The sequence below is a fragment of the Crocuta crocuta genome, unplaced genomic scaffold, assembly GCF_008692635.1.
Source record: "Crocuta crocuta isolate KB4526 unplaced genomic scaffold, BGI_CrCroc_1.0 scaffold264, whole genome shotgun sequence".
Classification (NCBI taxonomy): Eukaryota; Metazoa; Chordata; class Mammalia; order Carnivora; family Hyaenidae; genus Crocuta; species Crocuta crocuta.
Genome location: NW_027529597.1, coordinates 151,180 through 163,984, shown reverse-complemented (window position 1 = coordinate 163,984; position 12,805 = coordinate 151,180). Strand labels below are relative to the sequence as shown.

At 34.7% G+C, this 12,805-nt stretch overlaps 1 protein-coding gene across 1 annotated transcript in view; it reads right to left on the bottom strand.

The window, feature by feature from the left end:
- The window catches only part of LOC144229748 (uncharacterized), a 372,666-nt gene that overhangs the window by 242,436 nt on the left and 117,425 nt on the right, over window positions 1-12,805 (bottom strand). The window contains exon 5 of the mRNA XM_077761829.1: window positions 1,319-1,414. Within this exon, the coding sequence (XP_077617955.1) occupies window positions 1,319-1,414 (96 nt within the window). The remainder of the gene's footprint in view (window positions 1-1,318; window positions 1,415-12,805) is intronic.

Sequence of the window (12,805 nt, the reverse complement as noted above, 5' to 3'; positions counted from 1 at the left end):
CCATCCACATTTTGCTAATGAGTGAATAGGCTAAAAGCCATAAATGTCACTGATTTCTATGCCCAGAAATAGAAACTGGGAGAGAAATGGAACCCCAAATTATTTGACATCAAAGCTCATAATCTTTTCAACTACTTCAAACTCGGTAAATTCCTATTACCATGCTAGAGACTCAGGGGACTGTGGAAGCAAAATAAAAGATATCTCACCATAATAATGGTGTTTTCTAATAGACGACTTTGTATCCTGTTTGATTAAGAAAGCTCTCAGTTGCCAGAAAATTTGTCTATAAAGACTTTAAACAAAATCATAATAGAAGACAATTTGAAGAACTAATAATGCCTTTCAGGTGCATTCTGTAGTTGCTTCATATTTTATTTCAAATAACTAAAATCACTATCCAGCTACCACAAACCATGTGCAATCTTCATTTTACTTCTTTTTTTAAAATTTCTTTTCATTTTTTTAATGTTTATTATTATTGAGACAGAGAGAAACACAGCATGAGTGGGGGAGGGGCAGAGAGAGAGGGAGACACAGAATCCAAAACAGGCTCCAGGCTCTGAGTTGTCAGTACAGAGCCCGACACGGTGCCCAAACCCCAAACCTTGAGATTATGACCTGGGCCGAAGTCAGACATTCAACCGACTGAGCCACCCAGGCGCCCCATGCACTTTACTTCAAACCAAAGACTTCTACTAAGCTAAGTAAGAAATGACGTTTTGGAGGCTTAACTTCAGAGTTTATAAAACTATTACACTTTTTTGAAAAACAGAGGGTAAGACTTGATAATTATGCAAAAGATAAATCATCTAGCTAGGCAATTAATTCACAATTACAATGGCAATAAAGGTACAGTTAAATTCATATTGATGTATGAATTTGTAAAGAATGTTAATACACTTAATTGGCATTTAATAAGATAGCTGCAGCAAGTTAATTGCATATCAATTTACATAGTTCATAAATGTCATTTCTTTTAATAATTGAGCTCATTTCCTTAAGATAATGCTCATATAGTTTATTATGGATTATTAACATATATGCATTTTTCTGTATAAAATGTGTTGGAGTCTTCCACATATACTTTATCAAACAAACATCCCTTTCTTACTTACTCATGTTTCTGTCATGGACAGAAATGTAATTCATCAATATTCACCATCACCACTGAAATCCACCTAGTTGGCCATTTACTATTGTTTTCTAAAGTCTGCAGAAAGCATCCAGATAAAATGCAAACTCCGTTCTTCATACCAAGTTCTTTAAAAAGAACTTAAATTTACTTATTTCTCTTAAGCATCATTAACTTACTTACATATATAAGATTTTTCTTCTTGTTCTCTCTTGAAGTCTTCTCTTGAAAATTTTGTCCCCGCAATAACTGCTCTTTAGTTCCATGGCCTTGGAGATGCTGGGTAACAATAAATAATAATAATAATAATAAAGCTGACTCACTCACATGTGGGTTCTCCTTCAATTCATAAGTAGAGAAGAAAAAAGTTAATATATTCTAAAAAGCCATAATTTCATCAGCAACAATCTAATAAAGAAAGGAAAATGATATTATGTCACAAACTTGGAAAACCAGGCTCATACTAGACTAGCTAAATGAGGAGTCAAAAACAATTGGTAAAACTATGTCAGAACACATAGTTAATCTGAACTCAGCCTCCCACATTAAGAACAAGATGAAAAATAAATGAGCTGGCAACTCTTCAAACCTTCCCTGAAACAAATATAACCAAAGGAGTAGAAACAAATTCTGCAAAAGAGCTCCTTCCAAGAGCAAAATTGGATTAGAACTTGGTGACAATTTGATTTAGATAAAATATATATAAAAAGAAAAATTACACATGAAAATGTATAATGATTAAAAAAAGAAAGAGCTAAAGGAATGCATTGAACAAAACATAAATCTAATAAACACACTAGAAAAAAACAAAGAACAAAACAGACATGGAGAGAAGTCAAATTAATGGCATGGAAGAAAAGCTTGAGACCATCACTGTGAACAGATATAAAAAAAAAGAATAAAGTAATTAGGGAGAAGATGATAAATATAAATGCCGTATAGGACAATGTAACCTGTACTTCACTTGAACCCTGAAATTGAGAGCTCAATATACTTGTTATGGACTGAATGTTTGTGTCCCCCTAAAATTCATGTTTAAGCCCTAAACTTCAGTGTGATGGTATCTAGAGATCGTGTGTTTAGGAGCTGATTAAGTTTAGATGAAGCCATAAGGTTGGAGCCTCTGTGATGGGATTAGAGCCCTTATGAAAAGTTTGCTTGCTCTCTCATTCTACCATGTAAGGCACAGTGAGAAGGCAACTGTCTGCAAGCCAGAAAGAAAACCCTCAATAGAAACTAAAGCCTGCTGAACCTTGGTCTTGGGCTTTCTAGCCACCAGACCTATCAAAAAATAAATTTCTCATAGGTTTAAGCCACCCAGCCTGTGGTATTTTATTATGGCAAATCTAGCCAACTAATCCAATATTGACAGATAACTTATTCAGAAATAGAATACAGAAAAAAGTGTTATAATATTAAGTAACTGAGTCTATACAGTGAAAGCACAGGTTATATATATGATAAAAAATAATTCAAAACTGTCAATATCAAAACATCCCATAGCTGTTGAACTTCAGAAATAAATATAAGAAAAAAGAGCACGCAGGAACCAAGGAAAATAAAAAAGACTTTGTATTTAAAAAGAAGTACTAAGGGGCACCTGGGTGGCTCAGTCGGTTAAGCATCCGACTTCGGCTCAGGTCATGATCTCATGATTCGTGGGTTTGAGCCCCACATCGGGCTCTGTTATGACAGCTAGCTTAGAGCCTGGAGCCTGCTTCAGATTCTGTATCTCCTTCTCTCTCTGACTCTCCCCTGCTCATGCTGTCTCTCTCTCTCTCTCTCTCAGAAATAAATAAAACATTAATTTTTTTAAAATAAATAAATAAATAAATATAAAGGAGTACTATACCCTAGGACATTACTTTGACATTGAGGTAAACCCTGGTTAACTTGTTGAAATTCACAGAGGAAGTATGTATTGTTCTGGCCTCCAGGTAGGAAAATCAAGTTACCCATAAGGAAAAAAATAGACTAACTTCAGACTTCTATAATATCTATAGTCAGAACACAGTGGTTCAGTGCCTCCGAAGACTGGTGAGGGGGAAATGGGGTTAGCTACAAATATACCCAGCCAGGTATGCCTTAAAAGAGAAAGGCAACAGGGGCGCCTGGGTAGCTCAGTAGGTTAAGCGTATGACTTTGATCTCAGGGTTCATGAGTTCTAGCCCTGCACAGGGCTATCAGCACAAAGCCTGCTTCAGATCCTCTGTCGCCTTCTCTCTCTGCCACCCAACCCTCTCCTGCTCTCCCAAAAATAAATAAACATTACAAAAAAATCAAAAGACAAAGGCAATGGCCAGATATTTCAGATAATAAAAGTGACCCACTGGGGTCATATGATCTGAAAAGAAAAGAAAAAAAATAGGAAAGAAAAGAGAAAAGGAAAAGGATAGAAAAGAAAAAAAGAGAAAGAAAACGCCATATGAGGGTGACATCAAGTTAAAAACAAATGAACTGAAATAAATAATTGAAAAATGATGCACAATGGTGTAAGCTTCAAACTAATTAAATACAAAACTAAGATTAAACAGCTATTAAAATGTGGTTAAAAAAGAAATATAAATACTAAAATCTCTGACAAAGTAAAAATATAATCTATATTAAAAATTGGTAGGTAGAAAGGAATGAGGTGGGAAGAAGTATAAAAAAGTAAATTAAATGATCTTTATGTCAGGCATTTATTAATACTGTATAAATTGAATTATTCAACTGAAATGAAAATATTTCTAAGTTTTTAATAATTTTTCAAATCTTTTAATCTTTTTTTAAATGATCTTCAACAACTATATTTATTATGTCATGAAACCTTAATCTTAAAGTTCGGTAACTTCTTCCATTTTGATTTAGCTTCTTTTTTCTTTGGTCAAATTCAAATTAACTCAGTAGAGAATATAGTACTGTAACAATAATAGGCAAATCTGACCCCATTCTTATAATTATTTTTGTATCTTTTCATCCTTCCTGCCACCCAGCTTCATGTCTAAAATTATGAACTTTAAATTTTAATACTGGTTATTTTAGAGTAGTAGTATTCTAAATAATATTTTGCTTCCCTCCTTGTACCTTTTTCCATTTATCAGAGCTTAGCAGTATACATATATTGCTTATATACATTAGTCTAAAATAAATGCTGGTCAAGTGATGCATTTATCTTGACGCTACCACTAACTTTAGTGACTTTTAATAGGTGTCATTTAACTATATGCAGATAGTATAAAATACATGTGAAAATTTTAAATAGAAAATTCTGAGTTTTAGGAACTTTATCTTAATCCCTTTTTTTTCTCAGAATCTACTCATTACAAATCTTATCCACTGACCTAGTAAGTGCTTCTTGATGTGCATCTAGGAGCACTTTTTGTTTGGCCTAACACTGATTTTAGTAGCTAAGTGCCACAATGGTGAGGAAGGATGGACACTAATATAATCTTCACAGTATATAAATGTGTGCACATCTGATTAATGTGGAGACTGATCAAGGAAATTTTCACTCAATCCATGGTGTCCAGTTTTGTGGTCCAGAGCTTCTGGTATAGACACAATTTTGTTAATGATTCTGATGAGATCATTCCCCAGGATTTTTGTGCACCTGAAAATAACAAGTCCTTTTTTCTTTTTTCAGTTATATTTTAGTGACTATATGCTATTCAAAATCTTATGATAGTCCCATACCCAGGATTTCCCAGAAAGCATCATCTTAGTTCATATTCATGAAGCTTTTCTGTTAATATCTGTGATGTACATTACAGCAGCATCTTTGGAAATATACATAAATACATAAAGCCCTAAATTAAATTTGGCTGGTGTCAGGGATGACAGTATAATTTTATGCTAAAAATTTTGAATTTGTTTTATAACAGAGGCCCACTTGAGACAACATAACATTTCAGTGTTTATTCTGTGACTGGCTAAGCCTTCTCTCCTTCACCAAACACATTATCTGTTAAGGACACAAACTCCATCTAGATATTCCAAACTCTGTACCATTTTTGTGGTTACAGTCCATCTCATCTATTAAAATCCCCTCCATTTTTACTGAGGCTCAAATGCTACCTCTTCCTACGAAAGCCTCCTCTCATCTCTGGGATCAGTTCTTCCATCTTCAGGGTCCCCAGAGTAATTATGTCCCTCAGCTTCTGTCCTAATACTGTGCATAACTGTGTCTTCTGTAAAATGTAAGTTCCTTAAGAGAGAGCATGAAATCTAATTACTGCATTATCTATAAATCCCATCCAGTTATTTTTACTATAAATGCGCAATCAACATTTTTTAGGTACCAAATGACAAGTGTTTTTAAGATTGCTGGTTGGATATACATTAATTTAGGGTTAATTGTATCTAACAGAAAAGTACATATTTAAAGCATAACCAAATACAGTATATTTTAAAAATTCTAAGAATCATCTATTGTAATTACACAAGTCACGGTTCATGACTTTCTATAACTCATGTTTTCCTGTCCACAACAGCTAATGGGCTAAGAATCTCACTTAAACACTGCTTTGCTTTACTCTTTGCAATTTTTTTATGTGATTGAGAGTAAAATTTCACTTCTTTAAAGGCAGTCTGCAATTTGGCTTTTTTATTAATCCTCTTATTAGTTCTATGGCCAGAAAAGTACAGTTAGTAGGCCACACTATAGCACTACTGCTTAACTGATTATACGATGGACATCAAGGGATTTAAAGGCCACCATTCATTCCGGAAATGTCTCCTTAGTCTGCAGCATACCTACTATTTGACCAACGCAGCTGCAACATATCTTTTTTAATGGTATAATTTGTAACTCCTGTGACAGAGGAAGAGCATTTCCTGTACTTAGGAAAAGAGTTCACTGCCACTAAATTAGATTTTTTTGAGCAACTCAAAAAGAAATGATCCCAGACAGCATCCCTGGATCATTGCTTCAATGGTGATCAACTTATAGGGAATTGGCCTGTATAAGACACAACACTGATATGCGATACACCAATTTGCTGACTTTTCATTTGTTGAGAGCACCAAACAAAATGAAATCTGCCACAGCCATTTGATAATTTTTGCCATTTTACCAACAAGTGAATTTTCTATAATCAAAGGTAGAAGTTATCTGCTCTGGGTCCAAATCTAGCACCAAAATAATGTTTAAAAAATTGTTTAAATGAATTTATTTCCAACATTTCAAAATTAGGGTATAATACATAGAAATCTATTTTTTTCTTGCTTTTCCGGATAAATAAGAATATTTTGAGACATGGATCTCATTTTCCTGTATGTCAAAAATTTCAGAGTTGGGTAATGAGACCCCTACCTTCAGAAGGTTTTGCCATATACTCACCATGCCTTCTTGCTAAAGCCAAAATTCAGTTACATTGAAGATGCTACTTTTCATTGAAAGTAAATAGACTATGTTTTTCTACAGTTTGAAGATTTACTGTGAAACTGAGCAGATAGTACAGATAATACAGTTCCCAAATACCTCCCCTATTTACATAATTTCTCTTATTAACATCTTGCATTGGTGTGGTGCATTTGTAACAACTGATGAATCAATATTAAGACATTATCATTAAATAAAATCTATAGCTTAAGTTCAGGTTCATTCTCTGAGCTGTACAGTTCTATCTTTGGGTTTTGACAAATGCATAATGTCCTGTATCCTTCATTACAGTAACACGGAGAAAAATTTCACTACTCTAAGTATCCCTTCTGCTTCACCTATTCATCTTTCTTCTCCCCCTCTAAACCCCTAGCAACCACTGATTTCTTTTTTGTTTTAATTTTTACTATCACTGGACTGTGGCCTTTTCCAAAATCTCATATATTTGGAATATATACAGTATGTAGCCTTTTCAGATTGGCTTCTTTCATTTTGAATATGCTCTTAAGGTTTTTTCATATCTTTTCCTGACTTGATAGCTAGTTTATTCTTATTGTGGAAAAACAGTCCATCATATGGATGCACCACTTTTTAGCAATTATGAATAAATATACTATGAATATTTTCATACAAATTTTTGTATGGGCATAAAATTTCAAATTAATTGAAATACCAAGGAGCACAATTGCTGGATTGTATGTTAAGCCTATGTTAGGCTTAAGACACTGCTAAACTTTCTTCCAAAATGGTGGCACTATTTTGAAGCTTAGCAAAAACACCCACTGATTATCTCACAGATTCTGTAAGTCAGGAGTCTGGCATGTACTAACTGGCTTCTTGCTCAGGGGCTTATTAGGGTTGAAATCAATATACTAGCCTGGCTAGCATCTCTCAGGAGACTCAACGTTCCCATGAAGCACACTCAGGTTGTTGTCAGAATATAACTCCTTGCAGTTGCAGGACCAAGGTTCTTGGTTGTTTGCTGTTGGTTGGGGATCACTCTCAGCTTCTAGATACTGCCTATAGCTCCTTGACACATGACCTCCTCTGCAGACCCTCTCACTATGCCTCCAGGAGAATTTCTCTCATGCTTCAAATCTCTGACTTTGGGAAGAGTCCAGTCTTTCTGAAGGGCTCATTTGTTTAGTTGCAGCCCACCTAGAATAGCTCAGTTTTGAATGACTCATAATCAATTGAATTGGGACCATAATTATATAAATGAAATTCCTTCATTTTACATATAACATAGATTACGGGTGTGGAATTCATCATATCCACAGTCCTGTCATCAGTCAAGGGGAAAGGATTATATAGAGGCAAGGGAGGAATTCTGTGAACCATCTCAGAATTCTGCCTAACCCCAAAGAACAGTTGGTATGAAAGTGAATAATATTCATATGGGGATAAAGGCTTCACATATTTGGCCTGTTACACTAGTTAATGTCACCTTAATGAACCTGTAGACATTTAAATCAAGCCAATTCCTGACCTCCTAATTCTGTCAGATTGGTCTAACCACTATGTGTACTTTTCACATAAAGAAGGAAAACATAGTGCTTTTACCTGAAGTATCAGTTACATTTTTCTTCTAAGCTCTTATCATTTATTGCATAAATAGTAACACAAATTGCTCACTCTAACCGGACCCCTCCACCTACTCTTCTCATTTAAAGATAATAGCATTACATATTTCAATGACTGACAGAATCATTTTTCTCTGTATATGTCCTTTTACCAGTATGTGTTAGAACTTTATTCAACCAAGCAGATTTTTCACAGAATCTTAGATTTTAATGCCCTGTTGTATGTATTCAAACAAGGAAAAATGCACCTTGCCTGATGGACTAAATCTCCTCCCCAATACGGGTAGGTTTTCTTCTCTTCTGACCCATTTCCTATCCTCTGGCTCAACACTTTACTCATGTATCGTTTGTCTTGCATATTGAACCACAAAATTTTAATTACAGGTGTCTAAATTAATGAGACTCTACTGACAATTTAACACAGTAATTTCACTACTAAATTCTATGAAAGTATATTTATTTTTCACATGATGCTCCTCCAGCTTTTTCCCAAAGAAAAAATTTACATCTCTCAGTACCACTTACTCTACTCCAGATTGTGATATTTTGCATTTTTTGAGCCTGCACCTGCCTCCTTCATGAAGATCTTAAGGGGGGCTTACATATAGAGTCAGCCTCCTAATCAGCCAGGAAAGCGATGCTGTCCCCACAGCTCCTCCAACTCTTGGTTGGAAGGGAGGTAAGGTGAACTCATTCATTAGGGAAGCTGCCCCATGACATCCTGTTGTTTATAATCAACTTGTTTAAAAGTAACATTTTTAGTGATTTGCAATGATTATCAATTTTGAAGTGATTACCAATCCCCAGAGAAAAACTAACTCTAATGGAGTTTTGACTTTTAGTTTACTTTTTTTTCTTCAGTGTCTCTGCTATCCTAATATTTCATAGCAAGATGAAATCAGAGGAGAATCTATTCATAAATGACCTGGTGATATTTGGGAGTAGAAAAACTACAGGCAAGTACCCAAGACAGCAAGAAGAAAAGGGATGAGAGTTAAAAGTGAAAACCCAGGGGCGCCTGGGTGGCTCAGCTGGATAAACTTCCAACTTCAACCAAGGTCATGATCTCCTGCTTTGTGGATTTGAGCCCCACCATGGGCTCTGTGCTGACAGCTCAGAGACTGGAGCCTGCTTTGGATTTTGTGACTCCTTCTCTCTCAGTCCCTCCCTCGTGTGTGCCCTCTCTCTCATTCTGAAAAATAAACCTTAAAAAAATAAAATAAAATAAAATAAAAAAGTGAAGGCCAAGACTGATTGGATTCAGATTATTATTAAAATGTTCCCAGAAATAGGAGAAGAAAACTGTCCAAGCAATGAGAAAGTCATGTGCAACCAAAGTCGTGTGCATACCAGTCTTAACATAAGAAACTCATGTGACAAACATTACAGAGAATACATGTCCAACATTTTTAAAGCTTTTCAATGCTTATTGATTTCAAATAAGAAAAAATAAACACCTATTTTTTTCTAGTTTTTTAATGGTTTAGGTTAGACTAATCTATTTTTGGAACAAAAATAATTTCTTTAAACTTGGCTTATTTAATATCCCTTCCAATATTTCCAAATCTCAGTTCAATTTCTCATGCTTTTTTGACAAAGGAAATTCTTCTGCATTTGATGGGCATTCAATCTCTTCAAAGAATGCTTATTTATAAAACAATGGGTTAGGTGTTTGGGGAATAAAAAAAACAAGTATGAGATACAATGAATGAATAAAGTGCATTTTCAAACTTGGAAACATCACAACTAAACATACAAATATTAAACAATCATAATTAAATAAAAGTATATGTGAGACTAATTTATTGATAATTATTGCCTTTTTCATCTCATTAAAAAATTCACTCATTAAGACTATGGTATAAAAGGGAAATATCCAGTCATTAATACATGTAATCTAAAAGTGATTTTCTTCTTAGCTATTTTGTGTAAGAACATGGAACATGTTCCCTAGCTCTTTTTATTCAGTGTGGCTCACGATCCAGCAGATTTGGCATCACCTAGGAGCTTGGCGGAAATACTGAATTTCAGACCCTACCCCAGATCTACTAAATTAGAATTTCATTTTAACAAACCCCAAGATAATTAGTATGCACATTAAAGTCAATGTACAGAAAGCACAAACTAAAAGACTTCAACTTTAAACTATAAATAACTTAAGCCTTGTATTATTTACTTATCAATGGTATATAGAAACTTGCCCAATAATAAATGTGTAAGCAATCAAAGGAATGAATAACTGCAGACTGTTTACTGAAATCGCTTGTTAGAATGACTTCTTTATTTTATCTAATGATTTACAGTGATCTTGTTTTGTGATCTCATGCTTACATTGCATCATTACATCTTAGCTTAGTGATATGGTTCCTTTTTATTGTGGGAACTAGTGCCTAGAGAATTTATGGAGAATGTAAATATATGTAAATATTATTTATTTCTCATTATGACCACTTTTGGAGTCTGATTTAGGAAAATTTAAATTTTTTTCCTATCCTGAGCATCTAGAACAAAAATTATGTTCATGTTCTACATCATGAACAGTCCAGAGATGAATGCTAGGGCAAATTCTGTATCAAGTGCCAGTATTTAAGAGGGACTACAAATACCAAAGATAATCTTTTGCAGTTTCCTCAAATGGATAATTGAATTTAATTTCCTTTATAATAAATCATTCAATTTGAATAATTTTACACTTCTTAAAATAGATCAAGCATTTGAACTTTTAGCCATCATATGATTTTATATTTAGTCACTTTAATTAAGGAAATTAAATTCATTTAGGGAAAATTTTGAAGGAAAATTGTTCGACTTAACTGATGTTTGAACTTCACAATATCCAGGCCGGGGAGCATGGAGTTTCAATATCCAAAAGCCACATCAGCCTATCTCTTGCCAGTTCAATGTCACCATATCTAATGTGCTTTTTCATGTTACCCCTCTAATAATATCTTGAATAAAAAGATTTCTAGCAAGTACAATCTTCTTTGCGATTGACATCTAAGGTTAGTTATCCATAACCAACACACATCTCAAATTAAGCATTGATTATAATACTAATACATATAACAATAGGAATTCAACCCTATTTTCTGCCTCCCCAGGTTGGGGACAGCTGACACATCAACCACATTTACTTTACTCTTCCCAGTATTTGTTGTGAAAACTGATATCCTAGCTACTTTTACTTGGGGCCAGAGAATTTCTGACAAAAATAAAATGCTTTAAAGAAAAAGCTTTTTAAAAAATCTAGGCAAGGGGCACCTAGGGGGTTCAGTCGGTTAAGCGTCCAACTTCGGCTCAGGTCATGATCTCATGGTTCATGGGTTGGAGCCCCACGTCAGGCTCTGTGCTGACAGCTAACTCAGAGCCTGGAGCCTGCTTCAGATTCTGTATCTCCCTCTCTTTCTCTGACACTCCCCTGCTCATGCTGTCTCTCTCTCTCACAAATAAATAAAAACATTAAAAAAAATTTTAATATTTTTTTAAAAATCTAGGCAAATAATTCTATTTTCTATAAAGAAATATTTATATTTATCTTATGAAAGGAAATTGAGACTTGAAAATAAAAAGTGAATGGCCTATGAGACTGAAAAAACAAATATCTACATTCAATATTATGCCTCTCAAACTGTATACATAAAGACTTTATTACAAATAATTCAGTGGTGGAATTTCTGCTAATGAAGGGCTTCTCAGGTTTTCTCATCATTATTTTATTATAATGCTGACTAAAAATGGCAGCCTGAGAGGTTCAGTGTGACCATTTCAGCCAAATAGTCTGGAACTAAAGAACAGAGACTCTGACAAAAAGAATTACAGAATGGCAGAGAGAGAAACACACAAAAAGGTCTCTCTTCACAAATCAATGATAACACTGGATGAGATTTTTAAAAACACGTCTGAAAACTAAGGCAAATAACAAACTGTGATGCATTTATTCAAGACAAATCACTGAAATGTAGTTTTAGACTAGGGCTGCTCCACACTATCCCTTTATCCTCAACAACCTCTGCATTGGCACAGTAATGTTGTGACAATCAGTTAACATCAGAGGGGACAGAAAAACTCATTGCCCCTGAGTACTGGAAACCATAACAATACCAATGGAAAATGAATGGAAAAGACCAATAATGCAGCAATCCTGACTAGGAAAAACAGGAAACTGACAGACTAGCCTGAAATTGATCAGCACAGTCTGGGGAATGAGATAGACATCGTGTGCTTTGATATGTTCACATACAACTGCAGAGGTCTAGAAGGCTCTGGACATAAGCAAAGATGCATACATTCTTGTGAGAGACTGAAGAGTGTTATCCACACATTCCTGTTTGAATGTAAAACCATATGCAAGAGCAGAGAAGATACGAAAGAGCTCAAAAGAAAGATAAAGCTGGGAAGCATTGGATACTACTAGAACACTGAATACATTCCCAACCCTCAAATAGATCCATCAGTAATACTATGCCCTACCAACTCTAGCCATCTCAATTGCTCTAGACTCTCAGTGGTATATCCTTAACTCTAGGAATCCTGTAAGCTCTGCAGGTTTCCGTACCCTCAAAGATGACCTGGAAACTATGTTAAGTTGTAAGCTCGAGTAATCATAGTACATACCTCATTTGTTCCCCATCTCTCAGGGGTCACTGTTTTCATTTCCTCATGTCCAGTGTCTTGAAACCATTATTTTATATATATATTTATATATAATAAAACCATTATTTGTAT